General features: G+C 59.0%; 1 protein-coding gene and 1 long non-coding RNA gene across 3 annotated transcripts in view; one reads left to right on the top strand and one right to left on the bottom strand.

Annotated features, from left to right (window-relative positions):
• Positions 1-26533, bottom strand: part of CASZ1 (castor zinc finger 1) — a 147893-nt gene that overhangs the window by 4284 nt on the left and 117076 nt on the right. For both annotated transcript variants that reach the window (XM_031464040.2, XM_064494063.1), the window contains 16 exons: positions 22976-23464; positions 19281-20115; positions 17773-17841; positions 16147-16237; positions 15240-15404; positions 14095-14267; positions 12990-13837; positions 10312-10447; positions 10011-10074; positions 8535-8689; positions 8274-8396; positions 6981-7319; positions 5283-5481; positions 4017-4188; positions 1944-2095; positions 1617-1758 (listed from right to left, as the gene is read on the bottom strand). In XM_031464040.2, the coding sequence (XP_031319900.2) occupies positions 1617-1758; positions 1944-2095; positions 4017-4188; positions 5283-5481; positions 6981-7319; positions 8274-8396; positions 8535-8689; positions 10011-10074; positions 10312-10447; positions 12990-13837; positions 14095-14267; positions 15240-15404; positions 16147-16237; positions 17773-17841; positions 19281-20115; positions 22976-23464 (4152 nt within the window). The remainder of the gene's footprint in view (positions 1-1616; positions 1759-1943; positions 2096-4016; positions 4189-5282; positions 5482-6980; positions 7320-8273; positions 8397-8534; positions 8690-10010; positions 10075-10311; positions 10448-12989; positions 13838-14094; positions 14268-15239; positions 15405-16146; positions 16238-17772; positions 17842-19280; positions 20116-22975; positions 23465-26533) is intronic.
• On the top strand, positions 7306-9591 carry LOC135322913 (uncharacterized). Its single transcript, XR_010383978.1, has 2 exons — positions 7306-8182; positions 8300-9591. It is a non-coding gene; the product is annotated as an uncharacterized LOC135322913 (long non-coding RNA).

Here is a 26533-nt window from a genome sequence, read left to right as displayed (position 1 = left end):
GAACTTCCCCTGGGCTGAATTCCATGTGGGGGGACCCTCTGCCTTGCTCTTTACCATCCCCCTGGGCTAGCCCAGTGCCTGGCACTCAGACAGAATGTGAGGTAGAAATGAATGGAGGAGGAGGCAGAGTCAGGGTGATGACTACACCAAAGGGCAGTGCAGGGCAGGCCCTGTGCCCGTGGGGCAGCAGATACAGGGTGGGACCAGGAGGCACCTTGGCTGTTGAATACTGCCCAGGGCCTGGGCCTCTTCCTGCTTGGCTCTGGGGCTGGGGGTCGAGGCTGGTGTCAGGACCCTCCAGACCGGACAGGTCCCAGGCCCCAGTAGCTTTCCCAAGAGCATCTCTGGCCCTCCCTTGTGCCAGGCCGTAGGTGAATTTCCCAGAGCAGAAGGGATGGGCTTGGCCTTGAAGCAGGAATCAAGGGGTGGGGCAGACATGGCCATCTCGGGGCTCTGGCCAGTTGCTGAGATGGAATGAACCCCAGGGAGCCCTGGTGGTGACCTTCTGGCCTGCCCAGTGCTGAGCAGGAGCCGAGAGGAGCTGTCCTTGGGACAAGGACCAGGCTCTCTGATCTTGGGCGGTGCTGGGCTGTGAGGGATGCTGGGAGGCCCTGTCCTTGGCCTGGAAGGCTGCAGAAAAGGATCAGAACCTGGACCACAGTCTCGAGGATCTCGAGGGTCGGCTAGGGTGACAGACACTGGTGGAGAAGGCATGTGTGAGTTACCTGCGGCGTCCTGAACTAGGGGGACGTCACTTTTTACTGGAGTTGGAGTGGCAGTGATTGGCGGGAAGCTGGGCGGGCTGCTGACGGGGTGGGCCAGGCCCTGGGCGGCTCCGAGAGTGGCGCTGAGCAGAGAGTATGAGAGACAGGGTGGAGAAAAGAGACATGGGAGGGAGGGGAGGGGCGCCCGGAGCACGGCCGGAGAGAAGGATGGGGTCAGTGGGGGCTGCGGAGCCACGCGGGCAGCCTCATCACCAGCAGCAGCAGGAGGAGGAAGAGGAGGAGGAGGAGGAGCCGGGCAGCCTGGAGAGGGTGGAGAGAAGCAGAAAAAAAAAAAAAAAAAAAAAAAAAAAAAGAAAACCAAAACAAAGAACAAACAAAAAAGAACCAAAATGAGAAACCCAATGGCAGAAGCAAGTATGATGAAAATGTGTGGACAGATGAGGAGCAGACAGAGGCCACAGAGAAGAGAAGGGGGAAGTGGCAGACGAGAGAGAGAATGGGAGGGGGAGGCAGTGCAGGCGCAGGTCACAGTGGGCTGAGGCGGACCCCACTCTGGGACCAGAGCCGCTGGGGCCCACTTGCCCCCTGGCCGGGGGCTGTGCCGTTTTAACCGACAGCTCTCAGAAAGCCCAAGCCTGGGTCTCCTCCTGGAAACAGAAGCTGAGGGCAGAGTGCTGGGGAGCTGGGCTGGGTGGCAGGAGGTGGCCTCAATGACACATGTCCCTCAGACCAGCTGGCTCTGCCACACATTGGCTCATCCTCTTTTGGGGCTGCTTGACCATGAACCTCCTGTCCTAAGCTGAACCCAGCATTGCTGGGCCTGGGGAGGAGGGGCCTGTCCCAGGCTGGGAGCTCCTGGCCCCCGACGTCCCTCCCTGGCCGCCTGCTCACCTGCTGCGGTGCTCTCGTTGCCCACGGGGGTGCTGGAGCAGCTTCGGTCCATGGTGGAGGACTCGGAGGACATGGCGCCCGGGCTGCAGCCGGTGTAATCCATGTACTCGTCTGTCTCAGTGTCCATCAGGCTCGGGGGGCCCTGAAAGGAAGTGTGGGGGCCCTGAGGAAGCTGGGCTGGGGGCCGTATCACCCCCAAGGGGCCACCTGTTGCTTTGGGTGGCCTGGCCCACCATCTGGAAGCAAGAGCGTGACGAGGGTGATGCCCTATTGGCACCCTGGGCGGGGGGCGGGGGGGGGGACGGCCTGCCTGCGCCTGGCTCTCACCTGGGAGGGGGGCACGCGATCGAAGTTCTTCCCCAGCATCCTCCGCATGTGCTTCCGGGCGTGGGAGGTCATCTGGTGCTTGAGGAGGAAGGAGAACTGGCAGCCCTCCCGGATGCAGTGGAAGTGGCTGTTCACCTGGTTGTACTTGCAGCCTGTGGACACAGCCCCCCTCGGCCATGAGCCTCCCCCGACTGGCCAGCGCTCACGGCACCCACTGCATGCTGGGCTCTGTTCTGAGCACAGGGAATGCGGCCAACAAAGCAGATGGCGTCTGGGAAAGACGTACTTCCCCCAAGGTGGTGTTCCTATGAGGAGGGCTTGTACCACCCTACCCCACCCCCAGAAAGTCCCAGGCCACCAGGCTGTCCAAAGCCTGGGCTTCCCCTCTAGCCTAGCATGGAGACATGTGACAAGGCAGGCCGGCTCCCCCTCCCTGCCCCACACGCTGAGAGGTGCAGGGGCTCCAAGGCAGGGGACCCTAAGGCCTATCCACTAGATCAGCCACCTCCCAGCATGCCACCCGTCCCCACATCTCTCTGGGGAGCCCAGATGCCACCTGCCCCCAGACTTGCTGAGATGGCCGCAGGCCGGCTGGCCCTCTGCCCTGCCCCCGCCCACCTCTGCTTTGCTCTGGGCTGAGAACAAATAGAGCAGGCCGGATTGAAACGGTATCAGCAAAGGGCAGGTGAAGGCCTGCCCGTTGCCGTGGCACCTGCGCTGGCCAGGTGTCTTATATCATCCCCCAGCTTTGTTTGGCCCCAACTACCACCAAAAACACCCAAAGTTGAGTAAATACCGGTAACTGCAGAATCCCCTGACATCTGTAAACTGAGCCCAGGCGCAGCACAGGCCGCCGAGTGTTGACATCTGTTGCCATGATTACCAGCCCTCTCTCAGGTTATGAATTATTTTTGAATTAATACTTGCAGGAAAGGTGTGTTTCCCTTTTTTTCTGGCAGCTGACTTGGAGAATCTCCCCCTTCCCCTATGCAATGGCCAGTCTGCTGCAGGCAGCAGCCCCGCCTCTGCTCCCCAGGACCCTGCCACCATGACCACCTGAGTCACAAAAGGCCTTGCATGTGGCCTGGGTGTCTGCGCCCAGCCTGCCTGGCTCCCACCTGCCTTCTAGTTTCTAGTCTCTTCCTGGGCAGATTCCTGCCTCACATCTGCAGGCCCATAAACATGTGGCTCCATCCTGAGGCCGGAGGGTGAGCCGTGCCCTCTGTCTGCTGGCCCTGGAGCCCTCTCTCCATGGCATCCCCAGGGCAAACTGAGGCCAATGAGCTTCCCAGAGAGGCCTTGTTCCAGGGCGGGGAGGGGGGACACCTTCCCTGCAGAGGGCTCAGCTCTCAGCAGCGGAGTTAACTCCATGACACCTGCAGCAGAGCTCAGGACCACCTGTGGCTTCCTCTTCCTTGCCCCATGGCCACCTCCTTCCAGGTCACCCCAGGTCACCGATGCGCTAGCTGAGTCCACAGTGTGCCTGCTTGTTCCACCAGATCCCCAGCACCAAGCCCGGTGCTGGCTACAGCAAACACTCAAAAACTCAAAAACTACCTCATCTGCCACCCTCCACCCCACTTACTGCAAGAGCACAGAGCCCGGCACATAGCAGCTCCTCAATAAATGTGTGCTGAACAATGAATAAACCACAGTCCAACCTGGATAAAACCCTGGTAGTTAAAGCCATGGGAAGAGATCCCAGGGCAGTGAACTCCAGGCGTTCCTAAGACTTACCTGCAAGGCCCTCTTGAAAAGAAAAGGAAAAGGAATCAAGTGGAGGCCTGTACACCAGAGACGAGGCTCCAGGCATTTTCCCCGGGGGGAGCGGAGGTGCAGCGCTCTGAGTCACCCTTGCCCCTTTTCCTGGGCTCTTGGGGTTTGGACTGTTTACCTGGTTTGACAAGCCTGGCCTGTGATATCCATGTCATTTTTAACAAAACATGAAGCCTGATGTGCAGGGGCAAGAAGTGGGTCCCAGGAGAGATGGCCCAGGCCACCAGGGCCTCAGGGGGAAGAGCCACAGCCCTGCCACTTGCTGCAATTCCCTCCCCCGGCCCTGGCCTTCGGTACCTAGCCTGCCGCACTCCTCACGCTTGGTGAAGTACTTGAATCCGTTGGCTGCCCGCCGCTCAGCTTTCTCGTGCTTCTTTATGTGCCATGGCAGCTTGGTGGTGATGTTGGTCACAAAGTAGCAGCCGGTCCGGAGACAGTGGTAGTGCCCGCGCATCCGGAACTCGCAGTGCTGCAGGGGAGGACAGAAGAGTCAGGACAGGCAGGTGACTTCTGTAAGTTCCCACCTACCCCAGGCCTCTGAGCTGCTGGCAGGCCCTTTGCATATGTGTGTACTTCCATGCTCAGAATCAGAAAACACAATTGTGTAAAGACCTTTCACATGTTAAAAAGTGTGACAGGGACATAAAAATATGTCCCCTTTGTCATTTGACTGAAACATCCTACCTGGTATTCATACCTATTCCTACATCCACTGCAGACATCACTAATCTATTCAAGCACTCCTCTCAGTGTGCCCAGACCTAGGCAGACATCACTGATCTATCTGAGCACTCTTAGTGTGCCCAGACCCAGGCAGACATCACTAATCTATCTGAGCACTCTTCTCAGTGTACCCAGACCTAGGCAGACATCACTAATCTATCCAAGCACTCCTGTGTGCCCAGATCTAGGCAGACATCACTAATCTATCCAAGCACTCCTCTGTGTCCGCTCAGACCTAGGCAGAAAAAACTAATCTATCCAAGCACTCCTCTCTGTATGCCTAGACCTAGCCAGAGATCACTGATCTATCCAAGCACTCCTGTGTGCCCAGATCTAGGCAGACATCACTAATCTATCTAAGCATTCCTCTCTGTGTGCCCAGATCTAGGCTCAGGCTCCTAAATACACTGCCAGGCAGCCCCCACAAATTTTGGGGGTAGGCTTTTATGTTTATAGTCAATCTGATCTGCCCTTCCTGTCTGGGGCACAGACAGTTCAATCTCTTATCTGTCCAATGGGCCTATGTTAATACTGTAGGCCTCTGGGGAAAGGGAGCATAGCTCTTCCAGGATGGGCAGAATGATGCCAAATGCACAGAAGCTGCCCAGCATGTAGTCATCACTGAGGGTTAGGATGAAATGACAGACCTCACCAACTGAGAACAATCAGAACTCCTGTCCGGGGGTCTTCACAGGCCCAGGGGCAGTGTCCTTCCCAGAACTTGGAGGAAGTCAGTTTTAAAAAGGGTGTGAGAAACGGCGTCCCTGCCAGGAGGATCTAGTCCTGGGCCCTGTGCCTCCCTGCTCCCACCCCCGGCCCCGCCCCGCCCACCTTGCTGACCTGGTTGGGACAGAGGCACTGCAGGGAGTAGTAAGCAAACTGGTCTCGCACGTTCACCAGGTTGTTGTTTGGGTTGATGTGGTCCAGGCAGTGGGACTCGGCCTTGCCAGAGGTTTTGCAGACGTACTTGCAGTTCCCAAAGAGACAGTGGAAGTGGAACTTGTTGGCATACTTGCAGTCCGTTGCGAGGCAAGGATCGCTGGAATGAAACCACGGCCCAGAAGGTCATTGGCATTCCTGGTGCCCGCCCCGCTGATGTCCTGACACTTGCTCATGTTGGGGTTCCACTCCCCAGGCCCCCGCGGTGCAATCAAGAGGAATGGCCCCTGGGCTGCCCTTCAGCTCAACAGGATGATTCAGCCAGAGGAGACTACAGATCCCAGCATGCCTTCTTGCCTTCTTTTTAGAGCTCTGATGGTGCATAAAGGATTGCAGTATGTAGGCTGCCCAGAGCACAGCATGCTGGGACACGTAGTTTCCATGGCCGCACCTCAGGATTAGAGATAAGGACGGCTGCAATCACTTCTTGGATATGAAAATGAGGGATGGTGCTGCCAGCCCTGGCGGGATGCCAGGGAGGGCCTGGCTGATGTGGCACGGGCACTGCCCTGGCTGTAGCTGACTGACAGGTGCAGACGGGTGGGCAGCCCTACCAGGAAGCTTTGCTACCACGGGCCAGTGGGAACAGCTGCCCAGCGTGCCAGGTTCTGCTGAGGCTCACAGCTGCTGGGGCTTCCAGGGACGGCTCGGGGCTCGGGGCCACTACCCACTCAGAACCTCACAAGCCAGCTGAGTGGTGGGATGATGAGGGGTGCTGGGCAAGCCCTGGTGGCTGGCCTGCCCTGTGAGCGGCAGCCCCCGCCCTGGAGCCCCGCCTCCCAGGCTGCACGCAGGTAGGAGGGTGCTCCATGCAGCCTTCTGCTCTGGCTGGCAACGCAGCCACCCCTGACATCGGACCTGGGGTGGGAACTCTAAGTCCAGGAAACTAAGAGGGCTGCCACTTTGGGGAGGTGAATAGAGGAAGGGACGTTGGGAAAGGGACAGAGAGGAGCACAGGTCCCCTTCCATGCCGTGGGCCCAGCCCCAGGTGCTCAGAGAGGGAGGACAGCTGCCACTCAGGTGGTGTGTGTTCATGTCCAATTTATTACTTTTATTGAGAACAGGAAGCCGCACACATAATGATACAGAGTCACCGTTCTCGCCGCAAGGAGCCACCACCATCCAGTGAGGAAGGTCCCTTTCACCCCTGAGAGCTCAGACCCTTGTGCAGGTGGGTGGAGGGGGACCTGGCCCCTCGCTACCCACCTATGACTTTGCTTGCCCTGCAGAGACTCAGCCATGGGCATGAGCCAAGAAGGCCTGGAGGGAGACACAGCCCTCTTTGCCAGGCAACGACCACCATTCCCAGCCCACCCAGGCTGGTGGTCCTCACAGCATCGCCACTGGCCTCTCCGGAACAGTGGCCACTACCTCCACCATCTCTCCCACCCCCGGCCGCCTGCTCTGGGAACAGGCAGTGAGGTCTGAGCAGCAGCATCTTTGGCTAGAAGGACGTGGCCCGATGACCATGTCCCAGAGAAGCTGGGGACAGCCAGGGCTACCAAACGGTGAGGAGCAGGGCCGCCTCAGCTGCCCTTGCTAGCACCTACTCCCGAGACACACAGGGACACAGGACTCCCGGCTCATCGAGGGACTCACTTCTCCTGGAACTGGAGGAATCCGGGTTTGACCTGGGGCTTGGCGTTTTCTAGAGAAGTCGTTGCCAAGGGCGAAGTGGGCAGGTGAGGCACTGATGCTGGAATCTGAGGCATCTGGGGTATGGTGGAAGCCAGCTGCTTCCAGGCGAGGAGGGTGGGGGTGGAGGGCACAGCAGCCGGGCTGGGAGTGGGCCCCTCCAGGGAGGAAACAGCGGCCGTGGTGACGGGAGGTGCTGGAGGGGATGAGGGGGCCAAGGAAGATTTGGTCTCAGCAGCCGAGGCCGGGAAGGAAGCCTCTGCATTTCCTTTCACTGTTCCTCCCTCCGTCCGGAAGTGGAAGCTGCGAGAGGCAGAAGAGGGGGTCTCAGGTGGGGAGTGGAGAGAGCCCTTCCCTGTCATGCCTGCCTGCCTGCCTATGACCCCAACCCCAGCCCAGGGGCCCCCGTGACCTTCAGCGCCAGGTGCCAAAGGCCTCCCACCAGGAGGGAAGGACTGAGAGCAAACTACAGTGTCCTCTGATCTTGAACTTGGGCTCCTGGCTCTGCCCTAACTACACCTTCCTACTTGTGACCTTCCAAATGTGCTGTCCCTGGCTCCTCCCTACTCAGAATGGGGTGGGGGACAGCAGGCTCTGGCTCCTGAAGCCCAACCTTCCTTCCAGAACGTGTTCTAAGATATAAAGGTGTGTCTCAGGATTCAAAGACTGCTCTTCTGCAGACCGGCAGCAGGGGCTGCCTACGCAGTGAGGATAGCCTGACCCAGGGCTTAGAGAGCAGTGGAGATCTGTTTTAAATGTTTACAAGTTCTGGGTTCAATTACAACAGGCGGCTGGGCTTGCTGCTTTGCAGCTCAATGAATTTTACAAATTAATTTCATTATTTTTAGTCAAAGAGAATAAACAAATGCAGTACTGTGCCTTGGAAAGGCCTTCACCTAGGGTCCCTGTGTGGGTCAGAGCTGGTCTCTCCAGCTGACTCTGCAGGGAGCACCTGTGGGAGGGTTGACGGCTGCACTGGGCTGGGTACAGATGCAGCTGTTGCTCACGGAGGAGCCTGGGTGGGCTCAGGGGACCTGGCTGGGGGCTGAGCCGGTGGAAGGTTGGGGGAGCCTGTCTTTTTCCAGGCAGCATCTTCTGAGAAGCCAGCGCAGCTCCTGAGGTCTGGTCAGAACTGCACATGGGTCCTGCCTGGAAGGTGGTTAGAGGTCTGTGCAGCCCCCCAGCCCCACCCAGCCCAGAGCCAGGCTAGGACGAATGGGGCTATGTATAAAGGGGCCCCTGGGGACCCCTACTCACTTGGCATGCTTGATGGCCCCGTCCAGGGTGCTGAAAAGCGCGCCGCACTCCTCCACCACGCAGTGGAAGTGGGCCTTGTGAAGGAAATCACACTGGGCGTCGCAGAAGTCCTTGGTACCAAACCTGGCAGAGGAGCCGGCGGCTTAGAGGAGACCCTGGGGCTCTGGTGAGGCCTGGGTGGGAGGTGGGGCTGGACACTGGCCACCAGGACGGGTGGGCATGGCTCTTCCCTCTCCCTTGCTCGCCCCGCAAGCCCCTCACCTGCGAAGGTACACCTTCCAGGGCTCTGATAGCTTCTCCTGAACCAATGCCTTCACGGCCTTGCCCAGGAAGGGCGAGGACTCCCCGGCGGGGCTCCCCTCCGCTTCCGTCTTGATGTTCAACAGGCTGCCAAGGTTGGGGTTGCCCTGAGACATCTGTGAGGAGGACAGGCCCATGCTTCAGGCTAAGGAACCTCTGGACACTGACCTGACTGCCCTGGGAGCAGCAGCAGCTCTTGGCTGCTCAGACCTCTCACAACTGACCAGAGCATCACGGCGCTGGCAGCCAGGAGAGGAGGCCCGACCCCACGCGGCTTTGGCTACAGAAGAGCCCTCTCTGAATGGATGCTGCCATGGGCAGGCTGCAGCACCTCCCTGGCCCTGTGGAGCTGCCCAGGCTCCTCGACACAGACCCTGTGCTCCTAGGGAGCCATCACTCAATCTGAGGCCGAGACTCAGGGCACACACTCCGGCCCAGCTTTCCCCAGACTTCGAGGCTCCCTGGTTATTTTCCTGCCAGGTTTTCAAAAGAAGTGCAGGAGGAGGAGGGATGGGGGGAACCCCCACGAATTCCTTGAGAACAAGAGAAGGCACACAAAGGAGGAGCAGGGAGGGAGGGAGGCTCACAGGGTGAGATCCAGACAGGCTCACTGCTGCAGGGAGAGGGGGGAACTGGGCGGGGGAGCCCGCGTCAAGGCTCGACCCACGCTGGGTGTCGGGTGTCAGGGCTCTGACAAGAAGGAACAAGGGGGTGCAGGGGGCAGTGACCCAAGAACGGAAAAGGAGAGCAAGAGAGCAAGCAGGGGAGGCAGAGAAGGCGGAGGGCAGGGCTCGGGGCAGAGGCCAGCGGGAGGCTCCTACCCGTCAAGGGCCCAGCCAGACCCCCACCCGGCGAGGTCCGGTCCAGGCCCAGCTCCCTCCTCAACAGTCACTCGTGTACAGTAACCAAATTAATCTTGCTGTAGTCAAATTTATCATGTGAAGGGGGAAAATATATTTGAGATGATGTATAATTTACAAAGACCCTGCATTATTTAAAATAAATATTCTGGAGCGACCTCTGCGAAAGCGTCCGAGACCATTACTCAACCCGAAAAGTGTGAATTGATGCTTCGCTCCCACTTTAGTTCCCCCACCACCTTTTTAAACAAACAAAAAATATATAAAATAAATAAAATTAATAACTAAGAGCGAAAGAAGTTAGAGGGCTCTGGAAAAGCTTTTGGAGCCCTCCGTTTGAAGGGAAAAAAAGGGTGTCAGAGGCTGGAATATATTTCTTCAGCCAGTTCATTAAATTAATTTGTAAGCAGTGGCTCTGAAATTATATCCGATGAAAAATGGCCTCAAAATTTAAATGGTACAAACTCATCTTATTAGAGGCAAAACATTAAAAAACAAACACATCCCCCCCACCCCCCAGCACAGCTTTAATTTCTCAGGGCGGGGGAATGGGAGGCGTGTGATGGATGGTTCTTACCTTATTCATAAGCGAGGATAAAAGAGATGAATTTGCCGGGACTGCGTGGCCATTTGATTCATTACTGGAACACACAAACCAAGGGGCTTTAGCTCAGATGTACGTGGGACTGAGCCCAGAGACTCACCCCTCCCAACCGGCCCCTGTGGCTCCGGCCCCGCCTGCTGTGTCTGCCCGGGCAGGAGGCTGACCCCTTGTCAGTAGGGGTTGGCCCCTGGCCCCGCGGAGTCTGGCTCTGAGGGTGCCGTCTGCAGAGCCTCCTGCAGGGGCGCAGAGCTGGGCGGTCTGAGCCTCGCCTCACCTGGGCTCCTTCAGGGTCAGGTCTAAACTGCGGTCCTGGGAGGCCTCGTGGGGACCTGGGGCGCCAGCACTCTCACCAGGCTCCTGCTTCACCTGGGCTGGGGGGAACCTGGCAGGGGTGGCCTGCTGCCCATTTCCTACAGGGGAGGGGAGGGAAGATGGTGTTAGTGGGACCGAGGGCTCCACGTGGGCAAAAACCGGAACCGCCCAGAGGGAGGGCAGCGGGCTGGGTGGGCTGGGGCCCCTGGGGAGCCCTGGCTGCTGGTCAGCGGTTCTCCCCACTGACATGATCACTTGTGACGCTTCCCCCTGTGTGGCAATTCTTCAAGTGATAATTATTGCAAAATTATGTCAAAGTTGTCCTGGCTCAGGGCCTCCTGGAGGAGAAGGGCGGGAGGCTGGGGAGGGGGCTGGGGCGGGGGTGGGGGCCCTTCATTTTCTCCACCGACTGTCACAGTCAATTTGCGGGGCTGCCGCTTAGGCTTCTATTAAAGACTCTGTTAATGCTGAGGGAAAGTGGCAGATCTAGACTGGGAGCTGCGCCCCCTCTGCAGGTCCCGTCCCCACTGTTGCCGGGGCGACGGCCCTGCCTTCCACTGAGCATGCCCAGGAGGGGCATCTGCTGTGTCAGGGCTATGGAAGCTGACAGCCAATCAGAGCGGTTCAAACTATGTGACCTCGCCCGTCAAGCTGTCCAGGGCAGGGATATGAGGCCCACCCTGGCCAGGCTGGGCTGGACCCGAGTGGGGTGGGGGGAGCCGGCGGGGTGTGGGCATAGCGGGGAAAGGCTGGAGTCGGGTGGGCAGAGGATTCAGGAGGCCAAGCAGAACAGGGCAAAAGAAGTTGCTGACAGGACCAGGTCCACCGAGCCTTCCCCCACAATCCCCAAGTGACTGAAATATTAATTTGCCCCAAGGCACTGCAGCTGACAGAGAGCTGCTTCACAGACAGCAAGTGGCATTTTATTAAAAAATAAAGGAAAATAGTGCCCTCCCCTTCACTTGACCTTTCTTTTCGGGAAAAAAGCTTTTTCTAATGAAAAGAAAGTACTTGACAGTCTGGCCACTGAGCCCAGGGTAGCCCTGGAGAGGGCTCTGCCCCAGCCTGCAGGCACCTGGCCCTGGGCAGCCCTGCTGGTCTCTACCACACTTGGAATGGAAGGTGGGTCATTCCAAGCTGCCAGCTGACAGGGGTGTCCCACTGGGAACATGATAGTTTTCAGAACTCACCAGGAGCTCCCCAAAATCACTTGCCCAAGGTCCCCAGGACCCAGATCCTCCTGCCAAGCACTGGTCTCTCTGGAGAGCCTGGGCAGAGACCTGGGCTGGGCTGCAGGGACCCTCAGTCTTGGCAGATCTCGAGACAGTCTCATGGGCTCAAGTGCCAGACTGCTGGGGTCAAGTCTCAGCTTGGCCACCTCCTAAGGGTTGTATCTGGGGGCCACCTCCTAAGGGTTGTATCTGGGGGCCACCTCCTAAGGGTTGTATCTGGGGGCCACCTCCTAAGGGTTGTATCTGGGGGCCACCTCCTAAGGGTTGTATCTGGGGGCCACCTCCTAAGGGTTGTATTTGGGGGCCACCTCCTAAGGGTTGTATTTGGGGGCCACCTCCTAAGGGTTGTATTTGGGGACCCCCTCACACTGTTCCATCAGCTCCACAGGCAGGACTTTGACTGTCATCTTCCCTGCCATGTCTCCAGCACCAGCCCAGTGCCTGGCTCTCCAGCAAGCTGCCCTTAGCAAGCACTAGTGGTTGATGAATGAATGAATGAATGAATGAATGAAGTGAGCCACATCCCAGACGAGAACCGAACTCTTCTTAAGGATTCAACTAATGCTTATTATCCAGATGGGGGAACACAGAGAGACAGGAGCGAGGTAGACATAAAAGCCAAAAACAATCCAGAGAAAGAGTAGAAAATTTTTTTAAAGAGCAGAAAATTTGAGAGAAAGGAGAACTGCTCCCCATGACGAGCCAGAGGGAGGACAGAGATGCGACGTCAACATGGCAAGCCACTGGCCAGGTGTGGCTCAAGTTAAAGAAATGCCAATTGAAATCCAGTTCCTGGGTCACACTAGCCAATTTCAAGCACTCAACAGCCATGTGACCAGTGGCTACCATATCGGACAGTGCAAAGCAGCACATTTCCACTAGCACACAAAGTGCTACTGGACAGGAGATTACGAGGGAGAGCCTGGGAAGGGCGCCCTTGGCCTTGAGGGTGAATCCCGGCATGATTCCCCTGAGCACCCTTGTAGTGTGGCCGCCTTGCCACTGGGCTGGACTCACGTCCCCTCCCAGCCACCTGGAGGAGGACCCAGGGAAGCTCTGGGACTGCTCCCACCAGGGGCTGGACTTGTGACATGGCAGGGGGAAGACGGGGGCAGGGGAGCTAGCAGGTGCCCTGGAATGCACAGGTGCCCCATGAGGCAGGGATTATTGTCCCCATTTCACAGACAGACAAAGAGAAGCAAGAGCTGCCTGGGGTGGGCAGGCCAGAAAGAGGGCCCCCAAATAGGAAATAAACAGGATGGAGGCAGAGACCAGGCAAAGAGGGGGGCAAGGAGTAGAAAGACACCTCTGCCAAACATCCCCTGCCCTGCTCTGCTCTGCACTGAGACCAGGGAGCTCCTGGGGTCCGAGAGGTACTCGATTCCTGGGCAGTGCCCAGGCTGCTCACCTGGGTCAAAGGTGGCAGAGGGCTTGAGGGCAGCCGCTGCCAGCCTGGCCATCATGGGCGAGATGAGGCCCTTGCTCGCAGAGATCCTCTCCATGATGGAGGCCGGGGGCACCGGGACAGAGGCAGCTGCTGCCGGGGCCGAGTCACCAGCTCCTGAGGCAGCCAGAGAGGGCGTGTCAGGGGTGACTGAGGCTGCTGTCCCAGATGACATGGTACCCATGAGGCTGGGGGCACCCACAGGCAGGGAGGCACTGCCCCGGCCCGGAAGGATGGGGAAGTAGGGCGCAGCGGTGGGCAGGCCAGAGTTGGAGAGGGCCAGCGCCAGGGGGATGGAACCAGGCAGGCCCTGGGCCAGCAGCCCCGAGATCTTGCTGTTGGGAGGCTTGGTGGCGCTGGGCACAGCCTCCGAGGTGGCAGTGGCAGCGGCCAGGGAGGCAGAGGACTGCTGGCTGGTGGGGGAGGCGCTCAGGCTGGAGTTCTTGCTGCTCAAGGCAGAGAAGTCGACCAGGTCGTCGTTGCTGGACTCCTCGTGCTCCGTGTCCTTCGCGCCCAGCAGCGAGGCCGGCAGCCCCAGCACGCCCGAGCCCGAGGAGCGGATGTGCCGGCGCTCGTGCTTGCGTTTGTGCGAGGTCATCTGGCTGGTGGAGGTGAAGGTGAAGCCGCAGCCGGCGCGGATGCAGTGGAAGTGGTTGGTGGCCTTGCTGTACACGCAGCCCTCGTACTTGCACTCCTCGTACTTGTAGAACTTCTTGAAGCCATCCTTGGCGTAGGCGTCGTCCTTGATGTGGTAGCTCTTGTGCTTCTCAATGTCACACTTGTTCTTGAAGGTGAATGTGCAGCCGGGGCGCCTGGACGGGACAATGGAAGCCTGTAATGGGGCATCGTGGGGCCCGGAGAAGGCCCTGCCCTGCTCCCACTGCGGCCCTGGGAGGGGTGGGCCTCCGGGTGGAAGACCAGGCTGGACACTAAGGTGGGGCCTCTGAGCAGCCCTCCACTCCTATTCCTGCTCCCCTGAGGAGGCAGGGCCCTTGAGCCACCCTCTGACCTGGTTCCCTGCTTTCCATCCCTCCCCAAGACAAGAACCTCCCTGCCGCCTCCCGCTCACCTGCAGTGGAAGTGCGTGGTCTTCTGCCCGTAGAACTGGCAGTCGGCCGTGCCACAGTCCTCAGTGGCCCGGAAGCGCTGGAAGCCATCGTTGATAAGCTGGGTGTTCTTCTTATGGAAGTTCTCGTGGGTCATCACGTCCGATGTGCTCGTGTACACCTTGTTACAGCCCACCTGCCGGGACCAGAATGGCAGTCAGGGGAGCTGAGGCCAGAGCGGCTGTTCTGCTGGGTGCAGCTGGGGCCGCAGGGTCTCGGGCCACTGACCCTGCTCAGGGGAGCTTTGGCACCTATAAACATCCAACTGGTGGGACTGAGAAAGATAATGTAGGAACCGCAGAAGAAAATCTCTAATGACCCCGCAGGCCCCTAGGGCTGGCCCGTGCTGGGTGTCAAGCTGCCTTCAGAGATTCCTGTGTGTCTCCCCAACATGGGACTGGGAGCCTCGTCCTGTAGGAGGTGGCTCTGGAGTTCCCAGTCTGTGGCTCTACCTCTAAACCCCCGAGGGTGAGCAGGGCTGGACCCTGGGGCCTGGCAGTCACCTTTAGCCCAGGGACTTGACTGGCGGACGGTTCCTGGCACAGGGCCCTCCCTACCCCACCCGAGCTGGGCCAAGGCAGGCAGTGTTGCCATATTGAGTAAAAACCAGTGGAATCTGAGCACTCTTGAGGGCTGGGCCGTGCCAGCATCTGCACCATCTCAGCGCCCAGGGAGCGAGCCCCCCTCTGCTCCTGGGCCAGGTTGTTTCACAGAGGCCATAACAACCCCCTGACAAATACCGGGGGAGGCGCTCCTGCTGCTATTTGCAACCCAAAGTTGCTCCCCCTGGACCTGACACCTTGAAAAAGCCCAGACTCTGCGTGGCATTAAAACAAAGAATTAAACAAAAACCTCCTCAGGAATCATTTGCAATACTGCTCTTGGTGTTAAAGCCTAAAAAATGTCGGTCTGTATAAACAGCTCGCTGAATTTCACCCGCACCAAGTATGGCCATGGGGAAGGCCCCACCCTGGCCCACCAGACACTGCCCAAGCCTGAGCCCCCAGGACGCCCTCCTCTGGCTGCCCAGCCCTGGGAAGGGACGGGGGGGGGGCCGGGGCCCCTGCCCTCTGGGCGGGGGCAGAGCGGGCCGAGGAGGGCGGGGCACCTGCATGCAGTGGTAGTGGGTGCTCTTCCCGTTGAGGTGGCAGCCGTGGTAGTAGACACTGCAGTCGTCCAGCGGGCTGAAGCGCATGAAGCCGTGCTGCAGGGAGTTGTCCCGCTTCTTGTGCATGTTGTAGTGCCGGATCACGTCCTGCTTGCTCGTGAACCTCTGCCGGGAGAGGGCCGGGTGGGCAGGAGGCTGGGCCTGGCCCCACGGCCCTCAGGCCTCCTTATCAATAACCCTCTTTGGGGTCAAGGTAGCCTAGACGGCCCCAAGGTCAGCAAACTGGATGCGGAGGGAGTAAGTCCAAAGGTCCCAGAAACACGGACCCTTCCCTGACCTACAGCTTCCCAGTAGTTATGCTCAGAAGCAGAAAGGATGAATTGGGCCAGGCCTTGAAGGTAGGGGCTCTGAAAGGTGACAAGTCATTATGTCTAGTGCCAGCTACGGGCTCTGCCAGGCTGGGTTCCCTGGCGAGACACAGGGAACACCCCTCTCGTTCACTAGCTCTGTACTTACCAGAGGGTGGCTTTGAACATAAGGGACAATCTATCTGAATCTCAACATAATCATCTATAAGATGGCACAGTAATACCAGCCTCTCAAGGCCACTGGGAAGAATCAGCTAGGTAAGGTGCCCAGGCTGTCTGGCACAGTCCTTGGTGCACGGCGGACTCAATGAATGGGAGCTCGAACTGTTCTCGCTGGGATGCAGGTGGCTCCAGATCCTACTAGATGCCTGTGGGCAGCAATCTGGGAACATGGACAGGCTGGTAGTTTTTCTGGGCTCTTTGCCTGCCCGAGTTAGGTTCAAGTGGCCCGAGCAGGATGGAGCAACCCCGTCCTACTTTGAAAAGGCCCCTTGGCCGTGATGCCGGCGCAGGCGCAGGGCTGGTGCCTGCGGACATACCTGGTAGTTGCACTCGGGGTCGAGGCAGTGGTAGTGCTCGCGGTACTGGTAGGCGCAGTGGATGTGGCCACAGTGCTGACTGCCTGAGAACCTACAGAGAAGAGGGGGCGGACTCAGGCCTCTCTGGAGGCCAGCTCCAGGGTCCTCAGCCGAAGTGGCCAAGGAGAGTCTGTGCCCGTGGTCTAGAGAAGTGCTGCTGCCTGGGCCCCGTGTGGAGATGTGCAGGGGCAGAGGTGATCCCCTGAGGTGAAGCAGTAGAGGCTGAGAATGCTGGGCGAGTGACTGGGCCTGCTGGGAATCCTAGACCCACCGAGTGGCAGGCCATCCTTATCTGCCCTGGGCGTGAGTGCCAGGTGGGCTTGGCACAAGGTGGGAGGAGGAAGCCGGGCCAAGTCAGAAGTCAGAGCAGAGACAGAGGAAGGGACCTGGACTGGGCCGGGGTGAGAAGGTGAAGGCAGGAGCCCCCAGGTGGCCCACCTGCCATTTCTGCAGGTGCTGCCCACCCCCTCCCCACCCAGCGCTGGTGCTAGGGACCCCAGCTGGGCCAGCCCAGGGCTCTGTTGCTGAGAAGTATTAAAGGGCTCTCTCTGTCCTGGGCTTTCCTGACACTTGAAACAGTCCAGAGTTATGAATTTTTAAAGCACAGCATCTGTTTGGCTTCTCATAGCAAGGAGCACGCTCTCCGTCAACTCCGTGGCCGGGAGCCCCATGCTGCCTGGCCACGGCCCGCCTCCCAGAAAACCTGTGCCTCCTCCAGGCCCTGAAGCCACCGGGGTGTGGTTCTGACAGCCTGGATGATGGCCACCCAGGGAGAGCACACCTTGACAACCGTGGACAAGGTGGTGGGCTCCACCTGCCTGCCCCACCAAGGATGGTGTGAGACTGAGGGAGAGAGGAGACAGAAACCCCCTTGTAAGGGGGAGAATCACTGGCAAATAAATATTTAAGCTGAAGCTGCCAAAAGGACCATCTGCTGAAGCACTAATAATAATGATAATAATAATAACAGAGCAGAGCAGAGCTGGAAAGACAGGGAGGGACGGGGACGGGAGACGCACAGCAGGACGGGGAGAAGGTGGAAGGTCAGCAGAAAGACGGCTCTCAGGGCACAGCCCCTGCCACGTGCTGCCCCTCCAGGTGCTGGTCGCCAGGGGTCTGATCTGGGGGAGTCTGATGAGGGGAAGGTTCTTCACCCGCCAATCCCACTTCCTTAAGGATGTAAAGGGGCAGGTCTAGAGCCAGGGAGTGAGGATGAAGGCCTGACCCCAGGGGAGCACACTGAGGCCCCACCAGCAAGGACAGCTGCCCTCACCCCTCCTCATCCCTGACTGTTCCACACTGGCCTGCACCCCACCCATCTATTGGGCCCTTTCGGGTACCCCAGCTCTGCCTGGGGCATAAACTGCTTATGGGCATATGGCCTGGACCACATTAAGGGGGCGGGGGCTCTGAGACGGGGCAGAGGGTAGTCCCTCGGGGGAGTCTGAGAGCAGGAGTGTGTGGGGCTGGGGAGGCAGCAGGCACCTTGGCACTAGCAGTCAGATGGACATATGGCCCCACAGTCCCCAGGCATTCCTGCCCTCACCCCACCTTCTCTTCATGGCAGTCTCCTCCCCAGAAGCCTACCTGGCAATATATTTCTGGTAAATGTTTACATCTTCGGTGACAGCTGGTTTATCTGTGGGCAATCCGTTCCTGGTGAGAGACACACAGGGCACAGCTGGTTAGCAGACGGGTGGCCTCATGCCCCAGGAGTGTCTGGGGGCAGCTCCCTGCCCGGAGGCCCTGACCCTTCTCTTCCTCACTCTGTAGTGTTCCGGGCACTCAGGGTGGGACTGGAAAAGTCTTCTCGCAGAAGACAGGCACAGGTTCAGTTAGCCCACCTTCGGCCAGGGCAGGGCTGTGGGCACGGGCCTGGCCTAGAGTCCAACCGGGTAGGAAGCCTGGGAAGCTGGGGCCTGATGCCCCCTTGTACACAGGGAGTCAGGAGGCTGCACAGAGTGGGTACCAGGGGACCCCAGGGGAGAAGGCAAGAACAGCACCAAGCAAGTACGGCTGAATGGTTGGAAAAGCTCCCCCCATGCAGAGGGCAGCTCCCTAAATCTGCTCCCGGTTTCTCGCCCTGCCTCCAGGGGGTAGGGTCTTGCTTAGCCCCACAATCATTTTACCACTGCCCAGGGCTTCACGCTGGGTGTGCCCACCCCACCCCAGCCTCCTACCTTCTCTTGCTGCCTTCCCATGGCCCAGGCTCTGAACCTGGGAGCCATGGCCACCAGCTTGGACCCCAGAACCCCCAACCCAGAGTAGGGCTTTCCCAGCCAACCACAAGCCTGCAACTGGCCCTCGGGGTGGCAGGTAGAGGAAGTCATGGGCAGATGGGGGTACCAGGACTATGCAGTGCGTGTGTTAGCAGATGAGCACATGTACAGAAGTACAGGCAGACCTCAGCGATGTTGCAGGTTTGGCTCCAGATCATCGCAATAAAGTGAGTATTGCAATAAAGTGAGTCATGTGCATTTTTTGTTTTCCCAGAGCATAGAAAAGTTATGTTTATGCTACACCGTAGTCTATCAAGTGTGCAATAGCACCACGTGTAAAAAGCAACACACATACCTTAATGAAAAAATACTTTAGGGGTAGGGGCGTAGCTCAGTGGTAGAGCATGTGCTTAGGATGCGTGACGTCCTGGGTTCAATCCCCAGGACCTCCATAAAAAAATGCTTTATGCTAAAAAAAATGCTAAATGTCATTTTACAACGCAGAGGTTGCTACAAACCTTTAATTTGTAAAACCAACAACAACAAGACCTGCAATATCTGCAAAGTGCAATAAAGTGAAGCACAATAAAACAAGGCCTGCCTGTACCCAGCGTAAGCATGTGTGCGCAGCACGATGTGTAGTGCACGGGTCCACCAACCAAGTCTGAGCGATTATGTAGACAGAGGAGTGTGTGTGTGTGAGTGGCTGCGCGCATACGTATGGAAGCACCTGTATGAGAATCTGAGTGCACAGTGGATGTGCACAAGGTGTGAGTGTGTGTGTCCATAAACAAGAGCTTCAGAGGCAGGAAGTGGGCCTCTGGGCCACTCTAGTCCCAGGCTCAGGGCTGGCAGTGTGGGTGGGGCGTGCCTTACTTGACAGTGGAGACGGTCCCCGTGGTGATGGAGTCTGTTTTGGAGAAGGTCGACTTCAGGTACTCGGGAGTGTTGAAAGGCAGGGAGGCAGGTGGCTCAGGGCCCGAGCTGGGGGTGCTGGGAGCAGTGGGCACGCTGGCAAGGGGTGCAGGAGCCAGGCTGGGGGTGGGTGGAACCTTGGTGGGGCCCGGCTTCGGGATGGCCCGGACGTCATACTTGGAGGGACGCCCCACCTTGCCCGTCTTGAAGGCAATGGCCCCGCCCATGTCGGGGCTGCCCTCCCCAGGCTTGAAGAGGTGCAGGTACTTGACATTCTCCAGGTCGTACTTGGATGGCTTCTTGTAGGCGCTCCCATTCTGGGGTCGCAAGTGCTCGCCTGTCTTCAGTTTCTGGATGAAGAAGTCGTACTTGGAGGCACGGGCCACCAGGCCCTGCATGGGGACACTGCTGTGAGAGGGCAGAGGCAGGATGGTGGCCTTGGTCTCCAGGTGCGTCGTGCTGCTGGGCAGCCGCAGGCCAGGCAGGGGCCCCATGGCCTCCTTGCCCGCCCGTGCCTCGGCCGTGGCGCCATGGGCCGGCCAGGACAGCTGCTCGCCGGCCTTGAGCTTGCGGATGTACTCTTCATACTTGGAGAACCTCGCCCGTTTGCTGAGGGCGTCCTCAGAGGCGGGCAGCGCGGAGGAGGTGGTCGCCTCTGGGGTGGAGCCAGCGTGCAGCTTCTCGAAGCTGATCTTCCTGGCCAGCTCGTCCCTCGTGTTCTGGTCGTCGTAGCCAAACATGCCAAGGAACTCAGTCACGGTGGAGGCCGCATAGTCCCGCAGTGAGGAGGCCTCTCCTACAGCAGGGAGGAGAGGGGCAGTCAGGGGAGGGAGCAGGGTAGCCAAGGGACAGGAACCCCCACCCCCACAAAGAGGGAGGGAGCCGCCTGGGGAGGGGGCGGAGCAGGACATGATCTATGGACATTTGGCTCACTTGTTAGGTTTTACGACTCTTAAATTAATTTGTTTAAAAAAAAAGTAATTAATACTGGGGTAAAATAAAACGAGTTCATCAATGCCAGGAAAATCAATTTCCTAAATGTTCTGGCCGATGGCTTTTCAGTACATTAAACAAAGTTTCATAAATGTCTCCGCTCTCTCGCCTTGGCCTAATATGAAAGAGAAGTCATTTTACTGGAAGTAAGGCCAGATCCTAACCTGCCTCCCAGGGTCGGGGTGAGAATGGGTGCTGGGGATAGGCAGGGCTGAGGGCCAATGGCTGGGCAGTCAGGAGGGATCCCAGGGGCCAGAGGAGCCACTGAGGATGGGTCGGGGTAGGCCTGGCTGAGCCTGATGGAGGGTCCTCCTTGCCCCCTACAAATGGACACACAGGTCACTTATCCCTGGGAGGACGAGGAGCTTACCCCAAGTCTTCTCAGGACCTGTCCTCTTGGCCCCCTCCGAGCCCCCCAGGTTGCTGAAGGTCCCAGACAACAGGGTCGAGGGGACAGGGACTCTGCTGATGTGTTTGCTCAGACTCCCTCAGGGTCCCCTACTCCAGCCAAGACTAACAATGTGGAGGGGGCTTCAAACCTCCCTGGCCATCCTCTGGTCACTCATGTTCATGCACAAGGGTGGGCCACCCCCAGGGGAGTGAGGGCCGGAGAGGCAGCAGCTGAGTGCGGCCCATCTCTTGCTCCACTGTGTCCACAGCAGGACACACAGAGATCCCCGGGGCATCCTCCCTACAGGGACACACGCACATGCACACACACTCAACCTCACATCCCTAGTGACCTTCCCAGCTCCACAGGCACACACATGTGTACATAAACCTCCCCAAAGGCCATACCCAGCTCCCCAAGATGAGCCTCAGGATGGCGGGGCAAGATGATCCCATTCTGCCTGGGGCTGAGAAAACCTAGCAGGATGTAAAAAAGTCTCCGAGCTCCTGCGAGGAGAGGGAGGAGGGAGGATGGCAGTCCTGTGAGGACCAGGACCCCACCAGGTGAGGAGAGGACACTGGCGAGCAGCACCTGGCACCCACAGTGGGTAAAGCGATTGAAGCAACCGACAGACAGCCGTTCCCCTGGGTGAGGTGGCCGGTGGGCAGCTGTCCTGACCTCAAGCTACTAGGGGTTGGGGACCCAGCTTGGGAGGAGTGGGCTCTGGCTGCTAGATTCAGTGGCTCAGGGACCAGGGAGAGGGGCTAAAAATAGCTGGAGGCAGCTGAGCCCTCGCTATATATGGCAGAGAAACAGAAGGCTTTGAAGGGCAGGCAGCTTAGAGCAGGGAGGGGGCCGGGCAGGGGTCCCGGGGGCAGCCCAGGGGCCTGCATTCCCAAGCCCAGGCTGGGTGGCTAGGGCTTCGGCTGACTATCTCTAGTGCCCAGGGCCGAGCAGGCCAACCCGGGTGTCACACTGCAGTCCCATAGGACCTCAAATCAGAGGGGTGAGGCCTGGGGCCATGAGGCCACTGGCAGTTCCAGCCCTGCCTCCCCAGCTCTCTGCTCCCCAGGGAGGGGCTAGGGCGCTGAAGGGACAGCAGCCTCTGTCCCTGTCCCTCCCCTCTCCTCAGGCCCAGCGCAATCACCTTGTGTCTGGGAACGGCAAGGGCTTTTCCTATCAGAGGAAACTGAAGGTCACACTTTTCCTCATTGATCTTGCAATGTTTGTTAATTACTCTGTCACTGATGTGGCGAAGGATAATTAAACAGCTCTGTTTATATCTTATATGCATAATTATGTGGCTGCGCAGGGCTCCCCGCGCAGGGAGGAGATGCGCCCCTCACTGCAGGGAGAGGGGATAGGGAAGCGGGCAGGGGAGGCTCAGGACACCAGGCACAGGCTGAGAAGGAGGCTGGGAAACTGAGAAAAGACCCCAGACCCAGAGTTCCAGCCCTAGCAGTACCCCTTCCCACATGGAACCCTAGGCCATCCCTCCCTGGAGCAGAAGGAGCTCAGGGCTGCTCTGGGTCTAAGGACAAGCAGACACCAGAAAAGCCTGGCCTTAGCCATCTCGTGGGAAAGAGGTCAGCCAGGGGACTGCGTCCAGGGCAAGAGGGTGTAACAAGATATGCCAGCTGGGCCATCCCTGTGGCTCTGTGCCTCACCTCTGAGCAATCCTGCCTAGGAGAGCCAGGATCCCTGCCGAGGAGAAGGTGGGCTGGTGAGATGGGGGGAGAAGGCTTTGGGGAGAAGGCAAGAGGAGGGTGGGAGAACAGGCTCATCCTAGAGCTTCTTGGAGAAAACACCTTTACTGACAGCAAGCTCGTGCGGTTCATGATGCTGACTACCACCCGTCCAGGGACTGCATCGCCCACGGCTCCTCCCTGTGCAGGTGGGCGTGGACAGTCATCTACCCGTACACCGTCCGTCCATCCATCCATCCATCTGCCTGCCTACCCATCCATCCGTCTATCCACTGCTTCCTGAAGACCCTCTGTGTGTTCAGCAGCCCATCTCAACCCTGCTCACATATTTGGGAAACTGCCTTCTCAGGCCCTTCTCCTATCCCTGCCCAAGTCATCTCTCCCATTCCAGTTGTGACCTTGGCCCCAGCCCACCCATCCTCAGTCCTCACTAGGTCTGAATGAGGGGTCACTATTTGCAGTGAGGGTGAGGGAAGTGGGCATGCTCTGTGGATACACACCACTCCTTCCTTGCTGGGCTCCCCTCCTCATGGGGTTGTGTTCCATCTGGGGCTTCAGACACCCACCTGAAGCCTGCTTGGCACTGGGGCCACTGTCATCCTTGGAGGCTGCCCCATCCGAGTCCTTCTCCTCCATGCCGCCGCCTTCCTTGGAGGGCTCTTCGCCGTGGTCTTCCTCGTCGCTGCAGCCCTGTGGCTGCACCATGTAGACACCCTCGGGTGGCAGCTCCAGACCCTCTCGGGCAATCCGCCCCAACACGGGCGTGGATGCCGGCTCCTCACTGTACTCCCCGTTGACCCACTTCTCGATCACCGCCCGCCTCTTGTCTTCCTCACTGCGGGGGGCCCGGGCCGCCCCCGGCTCGGGGCCACTGCGCTCTTTGTCCCGGGGCCTCAGGGGGCTGCCCTCAGCTTGAGAGCCAGCCTCTGCTCCCTTCTCCACCACCACCTGGCGGCTCAGCTTGGCGCAGATGGCGTTGAGCTTCAGGCCGCCTTTGCGCTTGGCCGCCATCGCGGGCTTGCCTGTGGGTGGGTCGGTGCACCGGGTGCCTTCAGCTGCAGGGATGAAGGAGAGGGGTCAGAGGCACGTGTGCCAGGCACAGCCACTCACCTCAGCAGCAGGGCAGAGAGGACCCTGCCCGGTATCCCCCAAGCCAGAGGTCTCCCCAGTCATGGCCCCCCCCCACGCTGCCCCGAGACGGCAGGCACTTGTTTGTCCCCTCACTAGCCTGTGAGCTCCATCCTCAGAGCCTGGCATGCACTAGGTGGTTCCGAAATACCTAGTAAACGAACACATGAATGAATGAATAACTCTTCAAACACAGAGGCAGTCTCTTCCCAAGCGCCTGGCTCCTGGAAGCATTTCCTATACTTGTTTGGCCCCAGGTGCCTCCTTGGAGAGGCAGGCTGGCCGTGCCCTGGATAAAGGAGGGTGGGATTCCCTGGGACACTTGAAGACACTGAGGGACACAGACTAACGAGCTGGTCTTGAGGCAAAGCTAGCAAGTGACAGCAGCCTGACTCCACCTGGGAGCTTCTGCCCACCACACGGCCTGCCGGGGAGCAGACAGCCAAGAGCCAGGGCAGCCCGTGCCAATCTCTTGCTTACCATGCCAGTAGCACTTGGCTGGTACCCTTCCCCACCTGGGCACCTCATCCCCAGCAGCCCCTCCGCCCTGCCTGGTCCCTGGGCCCCACCTAACACCAACCTCTGCTCCCTGCAGAGCCCCAGGATCTGCTCCTTTTCTCCAGCCACCAGGACCCTGCAAAGGCGTCCATTTTTCCTCCTTAGGGTCCTTCCTGCCCCTTCACAGACCCTCTCTTGGCTCCTCTGGCCATATTCTGTTGCTTCCCCTTCTCCCCAAGCCTCAGGCAGGGCTGTTCCAGGACAGAGTCCCTCACTGCCCTTCCGAGGGCCACTGGTCTCTGGCTGTGGACCTCCCTCTGTTTTCTCTGCCTCAGCCAGCTCCTGCAGGCCTGGAAGGCCAGGCTGGCCCCAGGAAGCCCACTTTCCAGCCCTGAGAAGCTGCAGCTAAACCATGTCGGGATTCCTCACTTCCCCAATGAAAAGCACAGAAGCTGTAGTTACGGCGCCTAGTCCCTGAACACGCCAGCCCAACACAAACAGCTGGAAACTGTAACTTGGCTGCCTGAGCGCTAGCCACCTCCCTCATGCCTGCTAAGCGGGGCGCCCAGGGCCCTGGGGCAAATGCCAAGACCACTCACCACACAGCCTGGGACCTGCCACAAAGGCCGACAGAAGTGGACACATGTACACCTGTTTATCTGTGTATCTGTCCGTCCATCTGTCTGTCCACCCGTTCATTTAGTGAACTCCTATTGTGTGCCAGGCCCTACGGTGGCGGCGGGGGTGGGGGCCACGGCAGACACAGTCTTGGCTCACATCCGCTTTGTGCACAGGGAGCCCCACTGAAGCAGGGCTCTCTCGTGTGACCCTCAACAGAGTGTGGGCATGGCCAAGTCTGCACAGAGGTCAAAAGGCTAAATGAGGGCAGGTCATGGTCTCAGATTCATGGTCAGAAGCGGCTTCACGATAATGGTCAAGATCCTAAAAACCCACATACCTGGAACCCACTGAGAGGCTTACTGGGGTGGCCACACCTGTGCCAGGACCTATGCACAAGCAGACTTGGCTTCTACACACAGATGGCTGTCCCCCGATACAGACAACGCCAGTGCCCCCAGATCCTTGCCTTGAAGCCAGGTGACAGCCTGTATGGCCTCACTTGGCCCACAGGGGTCCAGTGATCCCAGCCCAGTGCCCAGAGAAGGGTCTGCTCAATTCCCTCCAGTTCTCCCATTCCTGCCACCCTGGCTCTGACGGCTCCACCCTCACCGTAGCCGGATGCCAACTCTATCCACGTTTGTCCACATCTCCAGGTTTGTGCTGTCCACACCCAAATCTCCAAGCATTGTCATGGGTTCCTTCTCAAAGCTCAGCGATGGGGCCCGTAATCACATTATCCCAACCAACCTCTGGCCAGCCGCCAGGCTCCGTGACACCAGGTTTCCTCCAGCAGGCCTATGGAGAGCAAGCCTCACCTGGCCCTCTTTGTCCCCTGCCCTGGTGTAGAAGGGAAGGGTGGGAGTGGGGGAGCCTGCTCTATTTTTACCAGGAGGTAAGCAGCCAAGTGTGTATGGCAGACGGCAAATGAATCTATAAATATTTATCCCAAGGAAGAGGGAAGCAGAAGCTCCCAGGGCTGCACTTGCTGCTGGTGACACCCCCTCCCTGGGCCCCCACCCATCCTGGAGCCTCCTGGCACTTGGGCCCACCCAGCCCAGCCCACCCTCTCCTGATCTCAGCTGTGTGCCTGGCTCAGCCCCTCACAGGCCCCCACCAGCTGCGATGCAGCTGTGCACCGGGCCCACCCCCTTCCCGTGTGCAGGCCCCTTGGCTCCGCCTACACCCCCTACACCTGCCCTCCAGCTGCTGCTCTGTCCCAGCCCACCTGCCTTCCAGATGTTGCCCTCCCTCTGACTCTACCGCTGGTCCTGGGGGGAGGTGAGAAGGCGTGTGGGCCTGGGGTGCAGGGCAGGAGGCAAATGCAGGCCTTACTCATAAGTGCAAACACATGTGACTTTGGGGCTGCAAGGAGGGGTGTACGTAAGAGATGAGGCTCAAGCTGCCTGCTTGCCGGCCCACCTCCGGCCCTCACGGTGGGGCCTTTCTCCCTCCCGCCCCCATCAGGGTCCTAGGACCTGCAGACTACCCCCTTCGTGGTCTGACCCCAGGCTCCTGTCCATGTAAACATTCCCCTGACTTTCTTCCCTAAAATATAAACGCCGTGGCCAGGCCTCAATGGGAGGAAGCCATCCGTCCCCGGCCCTGTCACTGCCCCTTTCATCTCCTTCCCGCCACCAGCCTGCCCGCTGCTCTATTTACACTGGACACTTCCTCTGGGAACAATACTGCCCAGGAGGCAGGCCTGGGCCGGAGGCTGGGAAGGAGAGGGGACTCCCTTACTGCTTACCCAGGAACCAGCCCAGGAACCCGAGGAGGCGAGGGGCGGGGCAGCTGCGGTGGGCCCAGCCGGGCCTGGGGGGAGGGGAGCAGCCCGGGCCCTCCCAGTCTCCAGCCTCTGGCCCTGGTGGTGCTGGACA

The sequence above is a fragment of the Camelus dromedarius genome, chromosome 14, assembly GCF_036321535.1.
Source record: "Camelus dromedarius isolate mCamDro1 chromosome 14, mCamDro1.pat, whole genome shotgun sequence".
Classification (NCBI taxonomy): domain Eukaryota; kingdom Metazoa; phylum Chordata; class Mammalia; order Artiodactyla; family Camelidae; genus Camelus; species Camelus dromedarius.
Note: the sequence above shows the minus strand (reverse complement) of the source record. Positions and strands in the feature narration are given on the sequence as shown.